At 50.5% G+C, this 22,403-nt stretch overlaps 1 protein-coding gene across 1 annotated transcript in view; it reads right to left on the reverse strand.

The window, feature by feature from the left end:
• Positions 1-22,403, reverse strand: part of LOC113422377 (voltage-dependent T-type calcium channel subunit alpha-1H) — a 125,534-nt gene continuing 103,131 nt past the window's right edge. The window contains 17 exon segments of the mRNA XM_087942303.1: positions 1-2,715; positions 2,718-2,930; positions 3,764-3,939; positions 4,231-4,411; positions 4,697-4,996; positions 5,640-5,761; positions 6,141-6,219; positions 9,028-9,098; positions 9,181-9,314; positions 9,424-9,533; positions 9,841-9,992; positions 16,882-17,074; positions 18,161-18,250; positions 18,815-18,940; positions 19,535-19,661; positions 21,400-21,584; positions 22,006-22,074. Of these exon segments, the coding sequence (XP_087798429.1) occupies positions 1,765-2,715; positions 2,718-2,930; positions 3,764-3,939; positions 4,231-4,411; positions 4,697-4,996; positions 5,640-5,761; positions 6,141-6,219; positions 9,028-9,098; positions 9,181-9,314; positions 9,424-9,533; positions 9,841-9,992; positions 16,882-17,074; positions 18,161-18,250; positions 18,815-18,940; positions 19,535-19,661; positions 21,400-21,584; positions 22,006-22,074 (3,279 nt within the window). The 3' untranslated portion in view covers positions 1-1,764.

Raw genomic sequence — 22,403 nt, forward strand, 5'->3', positions numbered from 1 at the left:
CGCCAGCATTTTAGATCAGCTCCAGAAACAAGCAATGAGGGGACCAGCAGACTCCTGGCAGGGCCCTTCCACGTTGGCTTTTCCTCCATGCCAGGTGAAAAAAATTGACGTTTTCTCTACTTGTCCCCTAATGTTTATTTTTGGGCTGGAACACAGCAGGCAGGCTTCCAAAATTCTTCTGTGGTCTACAGACAACAAGCCAACCTCTGCTGATTGGAGATCTTTAGGATTTAATTTAATTTAACTCACCCCTGAGTGCCACAAACAAAATTGAAACTTTTAAATAATTTACTATTTATTTGGTTTTTTTTTTTTCCTTCTTTTCCTGATGACTTTGGAAATCTCCTTTACTTTTCGTTGTGCACTTTTAAAAGTTCGGATTATTGCAACATTTCACCTGAATTCCAAAGGAAAACAGAGGGGGGGGGGGGCGGGAAAAGGGGAGAAAATACAACGTCGCTTGAGTATATGTAAAATAATAATATTATTATTGTTCATCATAAAAAAGAGATTCTTTTACCCATAAGAATAACTTAATTGTTATTGCACTGGCTACAATTCAGTAGTGGTTTTGTTTTTGGTTTTGTTTTTTTTCCATTTTGTGGAACAAGGAGGACCAGAAGAAAGCTGGCAAGGCATGAAGTGGGCAGGGAAGGAAAATGAATGGATGGAGGCCAACCTGAAAAGACGACAGTAAAAATGGTGACGCGTCCACGTCGAATCTACGAAGACATCACTCCATTGAGGATCGGATGTGAATGCAGACGTGAAATAAAAGGGATCGAGTTGCCCTCCCATGGGAAGCCTAATCCAGCTGGAACTGGCAGGGTTAGGGTCACTGCACGGCAGGGGTGTCCAACTTTGACCACTTTAAAACCTGTGGACTTCCAGAATTCCCCATTTCTGAGGAACTCTGGGAGTTGAAGTCCACAGGTCTTAACCTCGCCAAGCTTGGATACCTTTGCTCGTAGGGATGGGAAAATGGAGGCGGAGAGGGAATTCGCTGGTCTTCAGAGTGGACGGTGGTTGGTGCACAATGGTGAGTTAGGGGCGGTTGAGTTAGGGGCGCTCAGCGCCTCCGGCTGACATCTCTGGGGTCGTCCTGATGGGTGGGTTTTCTGCAAAAATATGCCTCTGACGGAGAGCTTCCTTGTGGACATTTATGAGCTTGTGTCACGATGTGTCTGCCTGTGATGTGTGTTTTCTTCCATTTTTTTTTCTTTAAAAAAAATCTCAAATACATGTTTTTTCTATTTATAGTAACTGCTGATATACAGAACAATATACAACTCGCTTCTGCCTGGTCAGGTGCGCTTCCCGCAACCGCTTTTCGTGCAATAAGAAAAGGTGCCCTTTCGGAAAGAAAAAAAAAGAGAGTTTTTCCGAACCAACCCCGGGTTGCCTTTAAAAAAGATAAAAGAAAGGTCTGCAACCCCCCTGGAGGGGTCCGAGGCCACGCTGGGTGAGGGGGAAGGGGAGGAAGAGGGAGGAAAAGGGACATTGGAACAACTTCTCCTTGTGCTGGGTGGGAAGGAAATCGGGTTCCTTCCGGTTACCCCTGAACCGCTTGGGACGCCTGGAGCTTCTCTGGGACTTTGGTTCCATTTCTACACTAACCGGACCTTCACAGCGAGGAGAAACCAAGGGTCTGGGGGGGTAAGCATCAGCCAAGGAGAGGGTGGCTTTCCAACCTGTTTGCCTCTTCGAAGCCACATGTGGTGGCAAAGCCCTTAAAGTTCACCAAAGACCACCCCCCCTTGGAAGCTATACCGGCTCGTCCACAACCTCTTCTGTGTCGCTTGGGGTCCCTGGAACCTGTCCGTGTTGCAGGAGGGCACAATTCCTGCCCCCTCCGAGGTCTTCTTGGTTTGGCTCAGAGGGGTCGCCAAGAGTCTCCAAAGGGTCTGTTTGCTGCAACTCCGGACCCTCCGGTGGGGGATCCACAGAGGGGCCCGTAGCTTGGCTACTCTCCGAGAGGCGTTCGCAGGGTTCACCCGTGGAACCAGGGTCCGTTGGCTCGTAGGAGAAGCTCGGGATGGTTAAATGCTCCCCTCGGCAGGCCAGGGGTGCCCAGCGGTCTGCCTTGCAGGCCAGTTCTCCAGGCTGACCCTCGGCCAGCTCCAAGGGGTCCCTGTAGGCCGTGGACTCACAGGAGGGCGTCCTCCGTCTCAGCAGGCTGTTCTCAGAGGCTTTGTTGCGCGTCGTGGTGGAGCTGCTTTCTTCCTCCACGGGAGGGTCGATAGAGATGCAGGGGGGGCTCATTTTCTTCTTCCTCCGGATGCCGTGCAGGTACTCGGACTCCGACTGCATCTGGAGAGGCAGCCTCCTCCTTTCAGAGGCATCTGCGAAGCCGCGATCCCCGTGGCCGACCGAAGGGCAGATCTCAATGGAGTGCCGTCGCTGGTCATCCGCCCACGTCGGCTTGGCCAAGAACCCCCGGGTGTCCACGCTGTAGAACTTCTTCAGGTCCTTGTCCTTGCCCTTCCCCATGGTCAAGCTGGTTGTGCTGCAGTTCCTGAAGGGGACGGGGGAGGGCGCCGGGGAGGCGAAAGGGGACTCCGGGCCATCCTGGCTCTCCAGCTGCGCCCCCCAATCCCTGGCGGAGCTGTTGATGTGGCTGACCTCTTCGTCCGCCAAGTCGGAGGACTCGAAGAGGGAGCTGTCGAGGATGCTGCTGTGGGTGGACATCCTGTTTGAGATGTTGTGCTGGCTGAAGGTTTCCCTGGGGGCGGGGTGTTTGAAGGGCGGGGAGGGGAGGGGTGGGGGAGGGGAGGATTGCCCGGGAGGGATGTGGAGGCTGGGGGAGGCTGAGGATCCCCCAAAATACTGTGAGACAACTTTTTCAGGGGTGGGTTTTCACGGGTCTCTGCCTGGGCGCACTGCTTTGTCTCCACCACTGAGCTATCCAAGGAGTCCTTCCGGACGGCCTCCTGCAAAGCAAAGAGATCAAAACAATAGAAGCATTTCCAACACAAGGAGGCCACATGCATCCAGGAACGGTCCCATGTTTCGAGACAGTTGGGGTTCACAGTCCTGTCTTCTCGGGGGGCTCCTCTCTGAAGCGTTGAGTTAGCATAGAAATCCAGGGGAAAGCAGACAGGTCAAAACTGAGCTGGGCCATTCCCGGGAAACGCCCCTTTCATGGAAGTGAACCCACCTGCGGATGCCTGCCAAGCAGTCGGCCACACCCTCTGCCCTGCCAGCATGCAAGCTTCTGCCTGCGCTGGCTGAGAGCATCATGGCAGCATTGCCTCTTGTGATGCGGAAGAGCCAGAGGCTGAGGGGCCGATCCAGCAGTTGGCTGCCTCGGGAGTCAGAGAGGCGTCTGCCAGGGGAGGGCCTGCTGACTCAGCAGAGCAACATGGGAATGAACGACAAGGGGCTGGCTCCAGACAGAGCACTGAGGCTGGGGGCACATCGGAAGCCTCTCCCTCTCCTTTCGTCTCTGTCCTAAACTCTGGGCTCTGTCCTCCTGCACTGTGTCCGCTCTACAGCCCTTGACTCCACAGAGTCTCAATCAGAACACAGCTGGAAGGGACCACAGAGGTCTTCTAGTCCAACCCCCTACTCAAGCGGGAGACCCTAGACCACTCCAGACGAGGGGCTGTCCAGACTCTTCTTAGAAACCTCCAGTGATGGAGCGCCCACAGCCTCTGAAGGCCAGCTGTTGTCTCTGTGCTTCCTGGGCCCCGAATATGTTTCCCATCCCTTTCTGCCTCCCCTCCCCCCACTCGAGAGAGCACCTGGAGACCAGGAAGCTGACCTGTCTGCACAGCAGCCTGCTGAAGCTGGGGGTGCGAGGGGCAGGGCGGGGGGGTAGAAGCTTCCACGGAGCTCCCGTGTTGTGGCTAGGAGGGGGTGTTGTTGGGCGGAAGGCCAACTGTGGGATCCTCAGTGACGAAGTGACCACCGGCTGAGAATGGATGGATGTGACGGATCCTGGAAGAACAAGGAAGGAGATGATTCATTCCCCAGAAATTCTCCTCTTTCTTTCATTCAAAGCTGAACTAATGTCTGAGGGAAGCCCCTGTTTCCTCTGGTGACCCTTCCCCCATCTCCAGGTTGGAGGCCTTCCTCTTGGCAGAGGGGAGGTTCGCCCTTGGGTGGAAAGCCCGAAGCAGTTCTGGGCCTCAGCTCTAGGCACCCCTCGCTTTGGAAGTTGCACACGACACGTGACAACCTAAATCGGTCGGCAGGAAACTCCGCAGGCCCCGATCCTGACTGCCTTACCTCGGGGTGACTTGCAGGAGACGGCTTCTAGCTCCCCTTCGTGGAGTGGGAAGGGAGGCTTGGCGGGCATCACAGGACGGAACATGTAGCTGTCGTTGGGCAGTGAATGCATCCGTGCCACTGAGATCTTGTGAAGGGTCAGAAGGTTCTGGGGGTCCCTGAGACCAGCAGCAGAAGCTCCCTGCAAGTCGGCAAGAAAGGAGGCTGAGATGGTGGGGAAATTGGGGACCGGTAATTCTCGGCAGCTTTGAGATACGTGCGTGGCGGGGTGGTCAGCAAAGTGGCTTTCTGAATGAGTGGAACTGCAGAACGGTCCTTTAGCTTGGCTTGTTTAAAACCCGACAGGTCTCCGAGGAGAAGGAGGAGGATGATGATGGGGGAAGCACACATAGACACGGCCCCCCAAGAGACTCAACCCCCTTCTTTCCCATGCCTGGGGAAGGAAGCTCCTTCTCTAGCTTTTTACCATGACTTGATGCTTCACCAGCAGGGGCGAACCCCCCTTGGAAGGGGTCTGTGGCCCATCCATGGTCCTTTCTGGTGTGCTGATCCCTCTGGACATCTCCAGCTCAATTTCAGCATCCATCTCGGCATCTTCCTTCGCCTCCTTGTTGCTTTCTTCCAAGTGCTTCATCAGGACGGCCACCACCACGTTGACCAGGACAAACTGGGCGATGAGGACGAAGGTGACGAAGTAAACCGGGGAGATGACAGGCAGGTAGGTGAGGCAGTGCTTGTCATCCCGGTGGCATTCCCGGAGGGTATCCTGGAAGAAGGACAGGAAAGCAAGGAGGTTACTTCAGGTGGATAAGTCAACTGGGAAGGAATCTTAATGTCCTCGTAAGGTTTCTCCCAAAGATTCAGCATTTAGAGGTGAGCAAACATGGAGTTTCACTGAGCAGTAATGGAACTAAAGGCCCACCTGCCCAGCAATGGCCAGCTAGCAGTCTTTGGGAGCGAATATGGGTGAAGTGGATGCAAAAGTTTCCCCCAAGCTCATCGCAACGTCAGTGGCATCTCTAGGGCCAACGTGGTGAACGTCCAGGGAAAGACTCTTCTCCTCTCTGGATTTTCTAATTCCCTTTTCAAGGGGTGCAGACTGGTGGCTCTCATTAAATGGAGACCGGGACTTCCACGGATTAATTTTACCTTGTGTAAAGCCTTATTTCCCCCCTCAGGATGGGGCATCTATTTGGGGTACATTTTCTCTATGTTGATCTTGGCTTTTATTCTAGGCAAATCATACACGGAGCTGGTGGAGCAGGGTGGCCTTGAGTCTTCTGTGCCTCCATGGTTGGAGATGAATGCCACAGTCGACTCAAACTATCTCTCAGAGTGACGTCTAAAGTCAACTCAAAGTACAGCCATGGGAAGAAAGCTCTGCCAGGACAGGGATAGGGAGACCTTACCTTCATGATCCCATTCCAGTTGTCCCCAGTTGATACCCTAAAGAGGGTGAGGAAGGCCATCCCAAAGTTGTTGAAGGTAGCGTGCCGACTGAGGCCTTCACAAGGATTTTCTTCGCTGCAGTCTATGAAAGAGCAAGGATGAGCCCACTCTTACCTATAAGCTTGGAGAAAGTCCAATGATGGCTTGCGGGTGGCTGAGTCTTCCATCATCTGACTCCCAACATTCCCGTTTTCTGAGAACCTCCTTCTCTTCTTCATTTGCTTCCTTCTGACCCTCCCCTGCTTCTCTGGAGATACCCACCAGATTCTGGCATCCCCTTTGCCTGGTGGGAACTTAGTTGAGCTGGACAATGGTGAGGTTGGGGTTCTCTCATCTTATGCAAGCCATAGGAACATCTGGCTACGTTCTTCCCTTTCAGCAGGGATAGGATGTTCTCTGGAAAGTCTGGCTGGCATATTAACAGGGTCACCAAGCAACAGAAAAAGGAGAGGAAGACTCACCTAACTTCCCAAATAATTCTACCCCCAGGGCAGCGTAGATGAAGAAAAGGAGCATAAATAGCAGGCCGAGGTTCCCCACCTAGAAAAGGAGAGTGTCAAAAAGTCAGAAATAAGCTGATATCATCTTGCTTAGGTGGGATTTCCTGCTTTAGCAAGAACAGCGGAGTTTTCCCCAGCCTGGTGTCCCCTGGGCAGCTCTAGGGAGGAGGGGCAATGACTCATGCAAACACAACTGGGGGAACGAAGGTGTCCTTGCATCTTACATCCACCTGAATCTGTTGCAGAAGATCTTCACTAAGCAAAAGGCTCAAACTACACCTGTATGGGGACTATCCAGCTTGCATGCGTTCCCAAAGCTTGCAAAGATCTGTAGTACCAGAAGGATGTGCTCTGTCCCTTCGGGCCGCCTTCAACAGGAACCTAAGACTGAGCGTGAAGGACATGAACGTGACTGGTGAAACTGGGCTGGGTCTACGGAGAAGAAACTTTGCCCCCCCTCGGCTGTTTCCCAAGGGTTGGACATTGGCATTGTTCTGTTCTGATGGGCGTCTCCAGCTGGGTTACGGCCCCAGAGGGAATTCCCAGAGCCTAGACTGGCAAAGAGAGCCCTGGAGAAGTCTTGGGGGCAGATAGGGGGGGAATCCTTCTTAATGCAGCACTCCCTGCAGGATGCAACGTGAGACGCGCCCTGTCTCCTTGCACCCCACCCTCACCCCCAGGCCCCTCTGCCCCTGAACCGTGTGAAAGATCCTTGATGCCAAGAGAAAAGAGCCAGGTACCAGAATAGCAGAGTTGGAAGGGACCTTGTAGGTCATCTAGTCCAACCCTCCGCCCAAGCAGGAGACCCTACACCATTTCTGACAGATGGCAGTCCAGTTTCTTCTTGGAAGCTTCCAGGGGTGAAGCTCCCACTTCTGTATTTACAGCCTCTTCCCCTTGTTGAGGGGTTCCTGGTGCTCTCTGAGCTCGCTGGTTTCCCCGCAAATGTCTCATCACTCAGACCAGGTCACATCATCAGTGCTAGTGCATTGACTAGCACGATGTTACCCAGTTGGGTCATGAAACGTTTGCAAGAAAACCAGGGAGCTCAGGGAGCACCAGGGACCCCTTGTTTCAACTCTGGCCTGCCAGGATTCTCCTGTGCTGATTCTCCTTCCCCTTGTTGCTTGATATTCCGAAGCCACAGGCAAGAGGACTTCATCCCATCATAAATAATTATCGGCTCTTCCTCGGTGCTCTGCAGACAAGTGCCTGGAAGCAGAAGTGGCCGTTCTCCTGCTGGGAACCTTCAGCCACTTGAGAGGATGACAGCTTGACAATGTCAGGGCTTAAACAAGGGTGTAAGGCACTTCAGGAAACAGCGGTTTCCTTCTGCTAAGAGAGAGAGAGAGAGAGAGAGGCCGGGGCGGCTAAATTACAGTAAAGTCCGCTGCTTTTGGGGGACATAGAAAGAGAGGCAAAGTCTCTTCTCCAAGCTTCAGGTTAGAGGTGGGTGAGCCCACCTGGTGGAAAACCCTAAGTCTATTTCAAGGACCTCAGGAACCTTGGAGAACTGCCCACCCAGAGTCCCCCAGATTTTCCCACCTGTAACCGCCTTGCAGCAAAGGTTCAGGGGAGAGAAGCTCATGCAGCCTTGCTCACCCACCCACCCACCCACCCCCAGTTCTTGGGGTGCAGAGGGGGAGACCCTGCTCTCCACTTGGATTGTAAGCAGCCCCGAAAACGCTTGCAGTCAATTTACGCAGCCGCTTTTCAGCTGAATTTACAGGACTGTCGAAATGCTGGTTTTCCCAGGCTGGTGCTTGAGTGGTTAACCCTTTGGGAAAACCCCATTTCCTGGGAGATCCTCAGCTGCAGGCCGGATGTGTGGAGAGCCCTCCTCCGAAAAAGGAAAGAGGGGTGAGGAGGGGGGTGAGCAGAGGCGCTGGTGGGGATCAGGGAGGGCAGCGTTTCCATTCAGGCACTGAATGTTTATTTTTTTATTGTTTTTTTTTGGGGGGGAGGAGAGGATCCTTCAGCATTTTTTCCCACCCTTGTCCCACATCCGCTCCACTGTCTCTCCAGCACGTGGGCAGCCTGCAAATGTATTCTAGAAGGAGGGCAGAGTTTCTCGGGTCTGTTTTTGTCCCCAGATGCTCCTTCCAATGTCACCCTCAATTCAGCTGCTGGAGCTTTTGGTGCAGGCTGAAGCTGAGCCCCCTTTGCCCCAGAAGGCTTTTGGGGGTGTGTGTGCAAAAGTCAGCTCCCCTTCCTGCCCCCCTCCGTGGCAGGTGTGTGTGTGTGTGTGAGAGAGAGAGAGAGAGAGGCCTTGCCTGGCTGAGACTGGCTAAGAGCATCCTCCGAAAAGCCTCTCGCTGGCTGCGGGTTTTGCCTTGTCCCCCACTGTGGGGGTTCAGAGCACTAGGAGACTTTCTCAGGGTGGCTCTCCACGAGGCATGGGCAGAGTGCAAAGGAGACCTGGCATTTCGTGCCACGAGAACATCTACGCCGTGGCACCCCAGAGACAGACAGAACTGAAGGGTGACCCTGGCTGGTCTTTCGTTGATGGGAGTGCAAAAGATAAAGCCGGCTTTGAAAAAAGCTTTAGAACTTGTGGACTCAAAGCCATCGACTCTCGTTATCTCCAGCGCCGAGTTAAGAAGAAAAAGAGACAAGAGGACAACATTTTGAGCTGCCAGGAGTGGTGTCCTTAGTGCAGTTGGGAAATATAATGTTTGGATATATCCCTCTGGGCATGTCCTTTATTTTTCTCTTGGGGCGACTCAAAATTGAACATTTTTGGAAAGCTGGAGGGACGGGAGTTGAAAATATATCGGCAGGAGGAGGAGGAGTGGGGGGACCTGATATTTAAAAGAGAAAGGGAAGTTAACACCTGCACAACCTTTACCTGGGGGAGGGCCTGAACCACCGTGTCCAGCAAGGCCCGCATCCCTGTGGCCATTTTCAGCAGCTTCAGCACTGGAAGGCAAAGGAAAGAAGCATGGAACCTCCCAGTTGAGAGGGAGCAGATACTCCTGGGATGCTCGGAGGAGCCCCTCACCTCTAGCAATCCTGAGCACCCTCATGATGCGGATAATGGTGGGGTTGATGGGGAGTGCGGCGTTCATTTCGATCTCCTCCAGCGTGATCCCCATGATGGAGAGCAGGACGATGGCCAGATCCAGCTGGTTCCACCTACAAGGGGGCAGAGGCGCAGAGGGGCTGAGCTGGTTCAGCAGCCTGCAACGGCCCCGCCCCCCCTTCCCCCAAACGACCAAAACAAGGCCAGAAGAACATCTCCAACCTGTCCTTGAAGAACCTCCGGAAGCCAAAGGCCACCAGTTTCAAGATGGCTTCGACCACAAAGACGAAGGTGAACAAGTAGTTACAGTATTTCAGGGCCTCTTCTAGAGACTGCGAGGAAACACAGGAATTGGGGTGGGGGGTTTATTTAGGGTCCCCGGATGACTGTGCCAAAGGAATTGAGGAACGGGGTCGCAGGTGGGAGCGTGTCATGGGACCCCTAGACAAAGAATCAGCAGCCTTGCCCTCCACCATGGAACTTCCACCAGGATCCATCCGAGACTTTCCTTCCTACCTGCCTTCCCAAGAAGTTGCCACAGACTCCTGGCATTCAGCCCTTGCAGGTCTCTCCTGAACTGCCAGTCCTGCCCCCCCAGCCCCCCCGGGCCACGAGAGAGGCAAGAGAGGCTGCCTTTACCTTGGGTTGATCAAAGTGCTCCATGGACATCGTGATGACGTTGACGCCAATGATAAAAGTGATGAAAAGGTCCAGATAATGGCTGGTGCAGAGCGAGTGGATGTATTTCCGGGCGGGTGAATAATCGGCATAGTACGGCCGCCGTTGAGCTTCTGTGGGGAAAAACCCAACAAGGACCAATCAGCTTCTGGTAGCCTCCTTGGCCTTTTCCAATGCAAGCCATGCTGGCATGCAAAACCATGCGAGTTCTGTCCAAGAGGCATGCAGTCCATGGCTCTGTGGATTGTGGGTTTTGTAGTCGAGGCCATCCAAAGGCCGTGATGCTCCTCCTCTGCCCACCAAGACACAGAGATGGACTCTGTTATGCTTCAGTGTTCTTGGAGGTGAGGTGAAGATTTGCAAGCTCACGAAACCTTTGTCTTAAAAGGGGTCTGGGGTCCTGCCTTTCCCAAAACCACAATCTGAGTGGGGTTATTGGGGTGTTTTATGAAAGCAAAGCCTGAGGGGCTTCTTGGAAACAAGAGATGGAGCAATGATAGATTAAAGCCACACAGCAACCAAGGAACCCCATTCCCTTTCAAATGTGTGGACCCACACAGCTTTCCCCAAGCTGGTGCTCTTTAGTGACATTGGGGTTCAGTGCCCATAATTCCCAGCCAACAAGGATTATGGGGGTGAAATCTAATGCATCTCAAGGCACCAGACTGAGGGAACCTGGCACAAGAATGGAAAAGTACAAATGGAGGCTTCATTTAAGATCAGAGTTGTCCAACCTTAGCAACTTTAAGACTTGTGGACTTCAACTCCCAGAAATCCCCAGCTGCCTGGAGAAATTCTTGAAGTTGCCTAGTTTGGACAACCCTCGTCTAGATGCAAGGGTGGTATTCAAAGGTTTTAACAACCAGTTCTGTGGGCGTGGCTTAGGTGGTGGGCGTGGCTTGGTGGTCATGTGACTGGGTGGACATGGCTTGGTGGTCATGTTATTGGCTGGGTGTGGCCAACTCAATATCACTCACATCGAGGCACGCATCTCCTTGCCTGGCCTCTCATGACAACAGTTGTAAGTATGAAAAATGGTCATAAGTCACATTTTTCAGTGCCATTGTAACTTTGAAGGGTCACTCCACACAAGCAAAGTACCAGCAAAGGAGGGGGAAAAAAAACTCCAGAGAAGTTCCTGAGACAGGAAGTCTAGTCCTGCCAAGAATGTAATAAGGGTTAACGGAGGGGCAGTTTCTGTAAGCAACACCAGAATGTTTCCTTCCGGCCTTCCTTACAGGATTAGGCCAGTAATTTCTTCTAACAGCCGGTTCTCCGAACTTCTTAGAAGGTTAACAACCGGTTCTGGCGAATAGGTGCGAACCTGTAGAATCCCACCCCTGTCTAGATGATTTGCTGGTTTTAGCATTGCGGTGTTGTTTAGGGCGTTTTCCACCCCTTTTGGAAATCCTTACAAAAATTCAGAATTCTGCCTGTTATTCTCAGCCCAAGTGAGCACATTTTTTCCCATTTGATTCTGGGAGATGCAGGCAGCTGGTTGTTAGAAGAGAGAGAGAGAGAGAGAACGGAAAAGACCGGGTAATCTGGAGTTCGCCTAATTCCTCCAGGGGCCCACCTAGTCACTTGCAATCCCCTGTTTCCTGCCCTCGACCCTTTTAATGCCTCCCTGCCAACTGTTACATTTTACGTTTTGCTGATGCAAGACACCCGCCGGCCGATCGGAATCTGGAAGCGGAACTAATCGCATCAAAAGAAACCCAACTGACTGGTAACCCTTTGGCTATTAATCCCTCCCTTCCCTCGATGGCTAAAAAGGACCTTTAAATGTGTGTGTGTGTGTGTGTGTGCCTGTGTTTTCCAGGCAAGTGGTTTGAAAGCCTCCCAAAGCAAGCAGGTTTTTCTCTTTCCTGCCTGGCTGCCTTTAGCTCTCGGGGTGATTGGCTCCTGAAGCCGCACACGGCGGGTGGGCAGCATGCAAGGAGAAGGGCTAATCCTAGCAACGAGGCACCTTGAAGCACGGGGTGAATTTTGATCCCTGGGGGGAAAGGAAAGAGGGGCTGGGTGGGTGGGGAGGGTCTGAGGAAGAGGCAGCGCTGCTGTGAGAGCTCTGCTTGAGCGCCACATGAAGATGGAAAGAAGGCCCAAAAGGGAAGGGCTGCTCCCCTTGACTAAGGATATTCTGAGGAGTTTCCCAAGAAAGCCAACCAGGCTGTTTTTCCTTGAAGATATTTTGCTTCTCATCCAAGAAGCTTCTTCAGTTCTGACTGTGGACCATGGAAGGATTTATATTCATTGTGGTCATCATCTGGTCATCAGTCAGAACCGAAGAAGCTTCTTGGATGAGAAGCAGAATGTCTTCAAGGAAAAACAGTCTGGTTGCCTTTCAAAAAAGCACCTTTTGGGACAGCCATGACCTGGAGGACAGAGAATCTCCAAAGAAAACATGCTGGGTTGGTTTTGGGCAATACAGAGGATTCTGAAGTCAGTCAGGGCCACGAACCAGATCAAAACTCCAATGACTCATTTGGAAGCTTGGATATCAAGCTCCGGTGCCATATCTCTTGGTCACCGCCGAGGCCTCGAAGCAAGAGCATCAGAGGAAACTCCATGCTCAGAGGGGATCTTCTAGGTGGCAATGACCATTTGCCTGAGCATTGTCTCAGGGAGCCCAGGAGAGCCAATGCCCTCAGTCCCTAGGAACCATCTCTCTTTGACCTTGGAAACCCTGGTCCCTCCTCACCTTGTGGGAAAGAGAGATCCGTGGGGAGCTCTCCATGGTGCTGCAACGAATGGTCCACCTGTCCTATTTGGCCTTTTAGGGGCAAATATCCTGCTTGTTTTCATCCCATCCTTTCTTCTTTCTCTTCTGTTCCTTTGCTGTTGGATGACCCCATCAGTGTCTAACTCATCCAGGTCAACAACTACCCATTCACTTCCTGCCTTTGAAATACTGGACTGTGGTTCTTGCTGAGTGTTAGGGGTCTGTTGGGGCTTATTCTTATCTTGTAGGTGCTGAGAGGATGCCCTCAAGAGCAATTCTAATGACCACATTGGCTAACCTCTGGTCTCCTTAAGGAAAGGTTTGATGAATTCTCAACATGCTCCTCCAGGGTTCTCCAGAAAAGAATCCGAAGGCCAACCTCCCTTGAGGTGACGCCCTGCAGATCTCTAGAACTACAATCATTCTAGATGAGGATTAGGGGAATTATAGCCCAAGATATTTGATAGGCTCCAGTTTCAGGTGAACGTGTTGCTTCAATAGAGAGATACATGACAAAGTGGTGGTCTCCTTCTGACGCACAGGTAGAACACATAGACATTACACACAAGCTGAAGAAAAAGGACACCAGGGATCTTGGTTGATCTCCCAAATAGATCATAGCCAAGCAGAAGCTCTGGAGAGATCCCCAGCATGTGAGCAGAAGGAACATGCAGTTCCAGCTTGGGAACACGTTACATTGAAAGTACACTGATGACATAGGAAAAAGCACGACACCCATGTCACACCATGCATGCAATGTCCATTAGAAGAGATGCCAATCCATGCACTGCAGAAGAGGGGGGTACAGAAGGTGCCCAGGGAGACATAAGCTGTTTGGTGAGCATCACTGCCCTCTTGATTACGGGGTCGTAGGACCAATGCACAATCCCACTGAAGCCAATGCTTACGCTGTTGTACAGACAAATAGGGGACAAACTCAGACAATGTATTACTCTAAATGCTTTTCTGTTTCCCTTTGCTTTGTTTTATGAAGCTTAGGGCTGGGTCAAAAGCTCATGGGGGTCATAGCAGAAACCTGGGGTCAAGATTCCATCTGGGAATCAGATCTTTGGGTACAGAATGCGTCCCTGTGTTCAGAAACTTCCAGTTAAAAACAGGTGTGGTTATATGACACAAGTTAAGGTTGTGAAAACAAAAGAAGATCTTGCAAACTGTTAAAATAAGAATACTTTTTATCTTGTAACCTCTTTCTTTCTTTCTTTCTTCCCCCTTTCTTTTTCTTTCTTTTCTCAAAATTCTTTCCCTCTCTTCCTCTTTTCTCTTCTTTCTTTTTCTTTCTTTTGCTTATTTGTGTATGTATTGTGACTGGTTTTAATTGTAAAAATTAATAAACTATATTTATATATATATAAAAAAAGAAACTTCCAGATCTTCTACTTGTCACCTTTGGGTGGTGGAAAACATGGGCACACGTCATGTGCAACATATCCTCAAACTATGTCCTTTGCATCCCTTGTTAGCAGGGAGAAACGAATCTTCTCTGACCTTCTTCCATGGTCCAATCGACTCTCCTACCTGCTTGGCTTTCAAAAGCCAAGGACTTGTGTGGACTTTGGCCAGAAAGACAGAGGTTGCAGCTACCACCCAATCACAGAGACCACTGGAGGGCTTTGGACCCATCGGTCTCCAGTCCTGCCCACCCCCAAATCTGTAATTATGTCTCTTGGTCCAACCCCTGCTTTACAATGCCTTCCTATAGGATTGCATTCCCACCATCCCTGGAATTCCTTATCTAACACAGGGGACTCCAAACTTAACGACTTCAAGACTTCTGGACTTCAGCATAGATGGCTGAGGAATTCTGGGAAGTCCATAAAAAGTTGCCAAGTTTGGAGACCCCTGCTCTAACACTCCAGTTTCCCCCTCTAACCAGCCCCCTTGGCCTGTTGCTGTCACTGGCCTTGTCCCAACCTCTGGGGGTCTCTCACAGACATACCCCACCGAGCCACACAGAAGCGACAGAGTGTCAGCCGCACATTAGATCTTTCTGAGCCCTCCAATTTTCTTTTTGAACATATATGCACCCTAATCCCTTGAATGAAAGGAGAACCCAAGAACCCGCCTTCTTCCAGGTGGCCTCTTGGCTTATCTCAATGAATAGAGTGTAGGTTGCTATAGAGGTCCTGACTTCCAGGTCAACATTCTTTCCCAGTCCTTCTTGGAACCTCAGGAGATAAGAAGTCCTGGGCCTTCTTGCATGCCAAGAGGGTTTTCTGTTGAGCTACAAACCCCTCCCATCTCAAAATCTTTCCTCACAACCTCCATTTCTCTGGTTTCACCCACTTTGTCCTGAACATCTGAGCTGCTTCTCCTACAACTCACCATCTCCTGGTCTCCTTTCAACCAACATATTTTTCCCACTGTTGCTTCTTTTTTCTATTAAACGCTCCTGCCATCCAACCCTAATATCTCTCCCCTTCTTGACTTTCCTCTCTGTGGTATATCAATTCTTAAGCCCCTCGGGCAGGTATTACAAAACTTCTATTTTTCTGTTCAGCGCACTGTTGAAATGGGAAGGGAAAAAAACACATTTCAAAAAATGATTAGGTTTCTGCCTCGACTCTGTGCAGAAACCTGACTGGAGGCCCCCTTCCATCTATCGAAATCTTTTACAGGCTGAACGTGCATCTCTTTGAATGGAGTCCATTTAGGGGAACACTTGTTTCCTGCCCTTGAAAAGGGGAGGCCTCCTCATTCCTTCCCTTCTGCTGGTTTTCCACATGCATCTCTCGTCTGGCATGCAGGGCCCATGGGCCAAAATCCTCCAGGAAATTTGCAATCACTTTTTCCCTGAAACCCTTTGGTGATGCTTTAAGTCAGTGGGGGCAGTTGAAATCTTCTTCAGACACAAGGCAAAACTAGGAGATCAAACTTCGAACTTCACTCATTGGTGATTTGGGGGTTCCAGCAGAGCATCATAAGCCAGGCCTTAGGAATATGGAGGCTTGCTCCTTTGAGACCCCCAAAGTTATGGTTCCTATGCAGTGAGTCTTCCTTGGGTGCCCTGGGAAAATAAGGCTCCCAGGGAGTCCCTTAAACCTGGCTGCAAAGACGGAGAAGGGAGTGCTTTTACAAGTATATCTGATTAGAGCTTTGATTTGACAAAACGGGGTCCTATAAAGCACGGAGGACTTGGATATCCTTTCTGCTTTAGGACTTTTCACATCGGATGTTGGTCTGTCTAGTTGTCTAAAATCCAATCTAAGTGATGATGTCTGTACAAGCTTTCCATCTTAATATTCTGAGTTCCAGGACTTCAGGAAAACTTTCTGCTTGGTCCCCTACCCATAATTCTTTCCAGATGTATATTAATATTTATACTTTGTTCTTCTTGTAAGGACTATTTGCAACCATGGGGTGGTGGCTGGGTTCTGTTTCACTCACAAGCTTAAGCCCATCAGTGCTGCCCTGCATCTCCTCCACCCCTCAATTTCAAATGGCAAAAGAAATGGCAGGGGAGGGTGGGGTCACCTCAAAAATTTCAGCCTCCCTTGGGATTAAACTCTCAAGGCCAAGAATTAGAAGGAGCCACCTTGGAGCTCAAATCTTTGTGGTTCTGAAGAAACTAGTACAGGAGGATATTTGTAGATCAGGGTTGAAATGAGGGGTCCTTGGTGTCCCTGTGCTTGATGGTTTTCTTGCAGACACTTCATAACCTTCCTAGGTCACATCATCAGTGCAAGAAGAGAGAGGGCTTTGTGGAGAGGAGGAGGAGGAGGAGGAGGAGGAGGAGGAGGAGGAGGAGGAGGAGGAGGAGGAGGAGGAGGAGGATGGAGGATGGAGGAGGATGGAGGACTGAAAGATCCTTTGTGCTCTCTGAACTTGGTGATTTTCTTGCAGACATTTCACTACTCGAACTAGTAATATCACAGCCCTGATTAGTATTGATGAGTACCTAGTTTGGGTAATGTAATGTCTGCAAGAAAATAGCCAAGCTCGGAGAGCCCCAGGGAGCCCTCAGAAGGAACTTGCACCCAATACCTGCTTTGGGGACCTGTGCTCATGATTCCTATCCGTGCTGAGCTGGGATGTTAAGAGAGGAACCTCGTGGATCACAGAAGAGAGGACGAGCTACCTTCTGGCTCTTAAAGCATCTCCAAAGATGGGAAGGAAAAAGGTCTTTTGAGGTCCCATCACCAACCCGAAGAAAACCAGGCAATAAGGAGGAAGGTCGAGATGGGCGTTGGGAGCAGCAGGCAAGTGTCAGAAAGATTGTGATTGTACTGCTGTCTACCGACCAGACATGTATATCGCCTTACTCCTGCGCTTTTTCTCCAGACGCCGCAGCCGTTTCTCCTCGCGCCGCCGGGCCTCCTCAGCCTCCTGGTGCTGCCGACACTTGTGGAAGTTCTCCACCACCACGCCGACGAACATGTTGAGCACAAAGAAGCTGACGATGAGGAGGAAGGAAATGAAGTAGAGAAGCATCCAGAGGTTATGGTTCCGGCTGGGCTGGCGAGGCGGCCAAAAGGCAGCAGGAAGAGGGGAGAGATGGGGGGTGGGGAGACAAGGAACAATGGCGTATGAGCACAATGGAGATGGAGCCCACCCTCAAGATGAGTGGCTGCCAAGGTCCAGGGAGGGGCAACCTTTCGACCTCCAAGGGTTGAGCCTGGCCGTTGGGCTCCAAAACAGCTGGACCTTCCTGGAAAAGTTGGCATCTTGACCAGCTTACTGGTCAGGGCATCCTCCCCCATGGAATATGGCCAGGATGCCCCCATGGCATAATCAACTAGCTTAGCTCAGCTGCCTTAAATAGCTGCATTCTCTTTTTGGAATATCGCCTGTTTGAGTTATTTCTGATTTCAGTTGCATGTTCTGCACCCCGACAGGATAACAACGGGGAGTCTAAAATTAAAAAAAAAAAACCTTCAAAGAGAAGACTTCATACTGAGAGGAACAAACAGTTTGGATCTGATAATTCTTGACTATCTTTGTTTTGCTTTTAAACTTAGTTGCACTGCAGGATGTTAAGTCATTTCAGACAAATTTGTTTTCCGAAAGGGAAAGACTTGAAGACTCTGAGACTGTCTTTAATTTGTTTCACGGAATGGCTGGATAAGCATCCCTGGGTCAGGATGGAAGTGGGTGGGAGAAGTCATCATGGGGACTTCTGGGAGCTGGAGAATCAGACCAGCTGAAGGTGAGACCCACCTGGGGCGGCCGCCTCTGTTCAGGAGGTCTCTACAAAGGGCACCATCAAATAAATCTCTCCAGCAATGTTTGAATGACATCATCCCTAACTGAACCATGATGGATCATCATCATCTGAATGCTACGGGGTCTCTTGCTTGAGCAGAGGGTTGGACTTGACGTCCTCCAGGGTCCCTTCCAACTCTGTTATTCTGTTATCTTCATCATCATCCGTGTGGGTCATTTATCACCTAATGGTTATCCCCCCCTTGTGAATGAATGACCAGCACCTTAGCCAGGATGTCAACCCTATCGTTGATTGCCAACCATTGAGCTACACATGCATGTGGGAATGAGTCTTTAAGCAACTCCCCATGAAAAATTCTTAGGATATTTAGTGTCTACCTGCTGGTCAATCCCCACGGCATCCAATCCATCATACATGATGTTCACCCAGCCATCTTTGGAAGAGAGGACGAACAGGGACATCAGGGCCTGTGGAAGCAAAGAAGGCTGTTTATAAAAGGGGAATTTTCAGTTTCTGCTTAGCTTTCAGTCAGCCAACAAGTCAGATCCACCGCCCCAGGATATATGTGACACTTTCCTGAGGGAAAATAAACATGGATGGATAGAATCCACATAACTCTTTGGGGTCCTCCATTGTTTTTAAGAAGACCAAGACCAAATGTGTCTGCAGAAGAAAGTGGCTTTCCCCTGCCATGGTGCCTGCCCTTGGCACAGCATCTCCCTAGAGATCCACCTTAAAAATGTGCAGAAAATCCCTGAGATCTTCTCAGGCCTGGGGAGAGGCAAGGGTGGTGCCCTCAGAAGAGTTTCTCTAATTTGGTATTTGGAGCGTTCCTTCTGAACATACATGATCTGTGTTCTTTGATTGTTGTTCCTCACTTTTAAAATTGCAGGACACCCAGAGTGTCTCAGAGTTGGGAAGCCTCTAAAGTGTAACATCCAATTAAAAATCCAATTAAGTTTAGAAGATGGGGAAGGTTGCTTGGCTGGAGAACCACTTCCTTTCTGTCCTCCTTCTCCTCTCCCTCTTACCTGCCCCAAATTGTCAAAGTTATACTTCCGCCGGACCCATTTGTAGTGCGCTTTCCTGCAGTCAGTTTTAGTGGAGATGTTTCGGATGTCAGCCCCCTCACAGTGGTAGAACTTGCCCTTGAAGAGCTGGGGGAAAAAACCCGAATAAAATCAACAGGAGAGGCGGAGGGTTTGACTTCAGCTTTGACTTGGCAGGTGGCCTAGATTTTGGGAAGACTGGGAAGAGGAGACCTGGGTCAGAAACAGGGTCAAGGTTTCCCAGCGTGAGAACAGCCAACAGCCAACTGGCACCAATGGGACCTGAGCTAGGGAGGGTCTCCTTGGTTTCGTTCGATGGTGCTGAGTCATGGCTGTGGAGGAATCATCCGAGCAGGGGGGTGCGATGGTTTTCACCCCCAGGGAACATCCAGGATGCAGAAGGCAGACCTCAGGGAGTCCCTGCCCTGTCCTGGAGGGTTTATCAGGGGGTTTCTTTTATGATCCGGGAGAAGAAGGAAGAAGAGTGTTTTCCAAAGCAAACTGTGAAGGATCACCCTGTCAAGGTTTAAGAAGGGGGCAAGGAGGCCTCGGCTCCAGCAGGCCATGGGGAGCATCCCCTGAAGTCCACGTCTCCTGGTCAGACCAAGCCAAGCCAGGATTTATTCCAAGGCAGAACCAAGAACCCCCCAAGGTGTTGAAACCTTTCCGTGGATCTTGCTCAGCATGGTGGGGAAGACTTACCTGCACTCCCAAAATGCCGAAGATAATAAAGAAAGCGCAACAGATCAGGACAATGTTGCCGATAGGCCGGAGAGACGAGATCAGCGTCTCGACCACGAGTTTCAAACCTGGAGCTCGGCTGATGACCCTGGAGAGGAGAGGAACACCTCCTTTTTTCATCCCATTTCCAGGCTCCCCAAGAAACATTCCGTCCTCCCAGAGGAAACTGACAGTTGGGCAGCAACAGAGCCTTAACTTTTAAGCATTCTGGTTCTCTTCCCCCGTCCCTCATTTCTGATTGCGTGCTGCATGATGAAAACGAAGGAGAAGCAAATGGAGGAAGTCCAGTTTGGATCCTGGAGGATGCTGCTGGTTTGGAGAAGGTTGGGTCCTTACTCTCCTCCCTTGCCCAGAGGAACTCGTCTAGGGGTGTCCCAGGTGTCCCCACTTTGTAGGACCCAGAAAATGTCTCCAAACATGAAGTTCACCTAATCAATGCTTTCAGACGCCATCAAAGACTTCCCCCCGGGTCAAGATGGGCCTTCTGAACTCTTAATCTCTTCAAATGTCAAGCCAGTCCCCACATCCACCTCTCCCTAAGAATATCCTAGCACAAACGTCACCCCAGCAAGAAACAGATGGAGCAGTTGTGCACCACAGCTGTTTCTTAGTTTATTTCCACCAAAGGAATCAAAGACCCCCGATGGGTTGTTTTGGGGGGCCCAGTTTTGCATTGTCTGTGGTCATAATGTGAAGCAGCAGACTCCCGCAGAGAGCAGAGAAGAACGTTGCCCTCCTCCTCCCTCCCTCCCTCCCTCTTGCTTCTCCTCCTCCTCCTCCTCCAGCCGCCTCACTTATTGCTTGACAACAATCAAAAAGACCAGCTCCCTTTCGCCTGGTTTCAGATATTGAAAGTGTCGTCCTACTTTTGACTTTCCAGCCAGCTCAATTGCTCCTCTGAGGTCCTGAACACAAAACATCTGCAGATGCCGGGAATTCTCAAATTATTACCCATCACACTTGGAATGCAAATTCACTCCAGGGCAACGTGTCTGCTGTTCCCCTCTCTCTGCCACCCTGTCTGGCACCCCTACCCTTGGGGGATGGGGTTCCTGGAACGGCTACGAGGTTTGCCATTGTGCATCTTCAGAGGTTTGGGCCCCAGACTGCTCCGAAAAGGTCTGGAAATGCTGGGAAAAACAGGATTGATCTTGCCCCAGGCACGATTATGCGACCTACTGCAAACAAGGGCAACCTTTCCACCTGCTGGGAAGAACAGAGTGCTTTGGCTTTTGAGACAGGCACATGCATGGAGCTGCTAAACAGGAAATACCTGCATGCTAATCTATGTACCACAGGACCCCATGCCAGAGGCTGCTGGAAAATGAACACTGAGTTTTTGCATTCAGGGTCACATTGCTTTTGTCCTTCTGTTGATACACAGCAGAATAAGCAGGTTCCGTTCAAAGCAAAATAGACAGAACCAGTCTGGTGGCTGGCCAAAGCACCAAACTGATATGCGTGGTGCTTAGAGTTAATTAAAGCACCATGCCACATTAGGATGCAATTTGGAAATGACCAGGAATGCACCAACTTAGTCTTGTTCTAGGGCCAAGAAAGGGTAGGGACATGAGGCATTAAGAGAGGTCGATCAGTTGCAAATGGCGAATTGTAGCTGCCCAAGATTCTAAATGAACCTTCAGAGTCATCCAAGGCCCTCAGTCCAAAGAATTTCCCACTGAGAAACAATCTGAGAAGAGATTTTGAGTCTGTTTGGGGACCTTAACTGTTTTTTCAGGTGTGGGAGACTGGGTTTTCGCCAGCTATTCCCGAGGAGGAAGTGATTAGCTCAGATGCCTCCTGCTTTTCTGGAAGCCAACAAATACCGTAAAGGTCTCAGGGTGCGCAGCAGCCGAAGTACCCTCAGCACCCCTAAAATCTTGGCTCCGCCTGCTGATGCCATGGAAACGATGATGTCAATGATGGACACAAAGACCAGGATCCCATCCAAGACGTTCCAGCTGCTCTGGAGGTAGGTGTGCTCCCCGGAGAAGAAGCCAAGAGCCACAACCTAGAAGGAGAACGGAAGAGACTGTTCCAGGCATGGATCTTCATGCTGCATTGAAGCTCAGGAACCATTCCACTGGAAATGAGACAGAATCCTGGACCAGAACTGTTCCGGAGGGGGCGAAGGGGATCTTTGCAATGAGTAAAATCTTCCACCACTGCAGAAAATTGGCTTGTGGTTAACTTTTCTGCCAGACGCGAGAAAAATTGACATGGGCCTCTTTATTGCTGCAGTGGAGAAGTTCTTGGATGCAATTTCTTTTCTAATTGGGTCTCCCTCAAGAATATCCTCCTTCCCCTAAATGAAAGTAATAAAATGGACAATTGTCCCTCCCTGATTTATCCTCCGACTCAGTAGAGCGGATGGAGGGACTTTTGCTGTACATGAATCCAACGGGACCCAACTGCAAACGTAGCAACGGTACCTTAACCATCATCTCAGCAACAAAAATGGCCGTAAATATGTAGTTGGAGACACTCAAGAATATCCGTTCCTGCAAAAAAGGAGAGAAAGCAGAGAGTTGAAATCCAATCTGGCAAGGGACTCGACCCCTAATCCCAGGAAATCTCCGTGAACTCTCTCCTAGGTTCCTGAATTCAACCCCTCTTCTGTGCCAAAACTCCACAGCTCACCGGATCATCCTGGTAAATCCTTTCTCTACCTTATTTACCTTGAAGGGGTTTTATGAAAATTACTGTTTGGAGTTCAAGTTACGCAGCCTTGAAGCTGCTTAATCGTATTTGGGTGCTTTGGGAGTTGGTGTTTTTAATTGCAGGGACATTCAGCCAAGTCAATTTGAGAAGCGGAAGAGGAGAGTCAGCA

This window comes from Notechis scutatus, chromosome 12 (genome assembly GCF_049901735.1).
Source record: "Notechis scutatus isolate UNSWTSFEM ecotype Mainland chromosome 12, rNotScu1.2, whole genome shotgun sequence".
Lineage (NCBI taxonomy): Eukaryota > Metazoa > Chordata > Lepidosauria > Squamata > Elapidae > Notechis > Notechis scutatus.